Genomic DNA, 3,110 nt, shown 5'->3' on the forward strand with positions numbered 1-3,110 from the left:
TGATCTAGAAAGGGAACCTTAAGGACAATTTCATTGCCTTTACCAGCCATTTTTAAAATAACAATAATAAAAGATGATGAAGAAGAAGAAGAAGAAGAAGACGAATTTTTGAATGGAAAGCTTTTTATACAATGCAGGCAACCTTGTCGGCATGTTGGCCTTAACCAGACCCCACAAATATAGAAAAAAACTGGCCCCTTCAAAAAGGAACCCAATAAAACCCTTTGGTGATAAACACTAGCACTAACGCCACCACCACTACCTTAGCCATTATAAAAAATCTCTAATTTACAAAAAAAAAAAAAAAGGTGGACTTCCATTTAAATTCCTAGCTCCTACCCCAAATTCAAGAATCTAAAAAATTCCTTAAATTGACCGAAGCTCATATTACCATTCCCAGAAACATCGAAACAAGGCAAAAAGAAAAATGTGGCGTATGCTGGTGGTTTTGAGACGAAATCTGCGGAACATGAAGAAAAGTCCTCGAGTAGCGGATGAAAGCATGTATGGAGGAGGGAATAACAATAATGATGTTAATGGAGGTGGTGACACGTCTCGTGGTATTTCTGGGATTGGCAGCGTTGTTAGAGCTCCTTTCTCTTTGGTTTCTTGCTTCTCTCAGCCACATGTTAATGGACATGGGGCTGATGGAGTTTGGGTGTCCACTGACTTTGCTCAAATATCAGAGATGAATCATTTTATGGTCAGAGATAGTATGCGCTATGCAATCTTGATGTAATCAAACCAAAAAAACTAGACAAGGATGTAATGTAAGTACTAAATCATAGATTTGTTTTCTTTGGTTTATGGGGCTATTAATTATTGCTTTCATTAATTTACTCAGCTTCCCATTTTCTCTTTTTTTTTTCTTTAAGAAAGAGTAAGGTTTTGTTTCCTGAAATTACAAACAAAAAAAAAAGATGTCCAAAAAAAATATCTTTAAATACTTGTTTTTATGGTGGAATAGTAAAATCTCCCAGAAGCTTAAGGGAAAAAAAAGTTTGAATGGAGTGATGAAGGGTGATTTGTGGTTTTCAATTTCTTCATACGGCTATCCACTGCCCGGTATCATTGCAACGAGTAAATAATTAGTGATACAAATAGAAAATGTTAAAAGGATGTATAAATTCTACTGAAAATTTTCAAATTGTTTGTTTTTTTTTTTTATATCAAATTGTCTATATTATTATTGTTGAAGAAGTCAAGTAGAAATTTGTAAAGTATTATTCATTAGAGCCAACAAACTTCTCAACCAGTAAATATTGTCCTTGATGAAGGATCTTGTCTATTAACTCTTTTGATAGCTTGATTATCTAAAATGGCATTTTTGAAATGGTGGTAGAAGCACCTCAAGCCATGTTGGACTCAGACCCTTGTCCTGTAGCTTACAAGATATTAATATGTGAACTTGTTGTTTCTACATGGACTTAGTCTTAATAGAATCAAGAGATAAAAACTCCCAATTAAGAAAAATTGAAAAAACGAAAATTGACCTAGTGTTTGGACGATTTATAAAATACAAATACTCAAACTGTATCTAGTACTGTTTTTATTTTAACTTATAATTAAATTTAATTGTTTATGGTATAAAAATATTTTTAATATTTAAAATAATAAAAATAATTTAAAAGTTGTATATAAAAATATGTATTTAGAAAATACTACATAAAATTTATATTAATTATATTTTGTTTACTTTTTAAATTGAAATTTTATCAAAGCTTATTTTATTGAAATAAATTTAAAAATAAAAAATATGAAAAAATTATAATAATTCAGAAAATACTTAAAAAAAACTCAATCAAACTGATGGCAACTGAATCAAGATAATGTTAACCCGACGAGAGGTTAACTAACTCTCCCAAATAATAATTTGTTGGCTTCTACTAATGGTTTCTGTCTCACCTCGATAATTTCAACACTTTAAATTTCTTGTGAAAAAGAAAAGAGTATTTAATTTTATTTTAAAGTACATGAAAAACAAGAATTTACTTCAATCGTTTTATTTATAATTTCTTAAAAGGAAAACAAACAGGTTCAAACTCAGATGATAATAATATTGATATCAATCATTTAAAATAAATTTTCATAGTAAAGTAATTAAAATTAACAGTCACTCCAATTTCATTATAAAAAGTAGTAGAATTAGTTTTCTTTTTAAAGAGAAAGAAAATCCACCGATGAAGAATTGGAGCTACTCCAATTCCATATTCTTTATAATGAAAAGCCGCAATCACAACTCATGTACTACAACAATACTTGCATCAAGGGCTTAAAAGTCTATATATGTTTTGTATTTAGAATTAATTTTATAACCATTTAACTACAATTAGAATTTCAAGTATGATGAAATCAAAATTAAAGTTTCAAATATACATTTGAACTACAATTAGAGTTTCACGTGTACAGTTTCACCAAATTAAAGTTTATGTATACAATTGCACATTAAATCAAAATTCATATATAATTTTAAGATTTATCCCATAGTAATACGATGGTTTTTCAATTTTACTATTTTTATATAAAATGTTTGAATTAAACAACTAAAAATAAAATAATTAATGATTGACTCCTAAACAAAATTTGGATTAGTATTTGGTATATTGATGGTGTAATTTTTTATTTTATAAGTAGTCTCCTTTTAAATATTTTATTATATTCTTATCCACCTCCAGTCTTATTTACCAAGTCTAAAAACTACACTTAGTACCAAATATTATTTCATAAAATTTATTGATAAATTCTTTACAACTTTACTTATAACTCGATTTTTTAATAAGCTTTATATAAATATATTTTTAATAATAAATTTTTCCTTTAAAATTTAGTGTGTGTCTTGTCATTAGCAAAAATTAAAGCTGGGATGCTCCAGCCTAACGTGAATTTTTATCGAATCAGTTCTATAGAGTACACATTTGATTCTTTCTCATACACCAATTATCTCTTACCACGTCCTTGATTCTATTTCATGATTTTTTGTTTTTGCTAAATAATTCATCAAGTTAAAAAATATTTAAAACTTAAATTTACAATCCCTTTTCCATAAAATTAACTACATAATCAGAAATAATATAGGTATGAATAATTAAAATTAAAATTAAATTAATAGA

General features: G+C 27.6%; 1 protein-coding gene across 1 annotated transcript; it reads left to right on the forward strand.

Annotated features, from left to right (window-relative positions):
• The first annotated feature begins 255 nt into the window (after positions 1-255).
• LOC105803434 (uncharacterized) lies at positions 256-835 on the forward strand. The gene has a single exon (XM_012635624.2). The coding sequence runs from the start codon at positions 428-430 to the stop codon at positions 737-739; it is 312 nt and encodes a 103-aa protein (XP_012491078.1). The 5' UTR covers positions 256-427; the 3' UTR covers positions 740-835.
• Positions 836-3,110: the final 2,275 nt, after the last annotated feature.

This window comes from Gossypium raimondii, chromosome 11, assembly GCF_025698545.1.
Source record: "Gossypium raimondii isolate GPD5lz chromosome 11, ASM2569854v1, whole genome shotgun sequence".
Taxonomy (NCBI): Eukaryota; Viridiplantae; Streptophyta; class Magnoliopsida; order Malvales; family Malvaceae; genus Gossypium; species Gossypium raimondii.

Coding starts and splice junctions, on each gene's coding strand:
- LOC105803434 (XM_012635624.2), top strand. CDS start 428: ATGTGGCGTATGCTGGTGGTTTTGAGACGAAATCTGCGGAACATGAAG.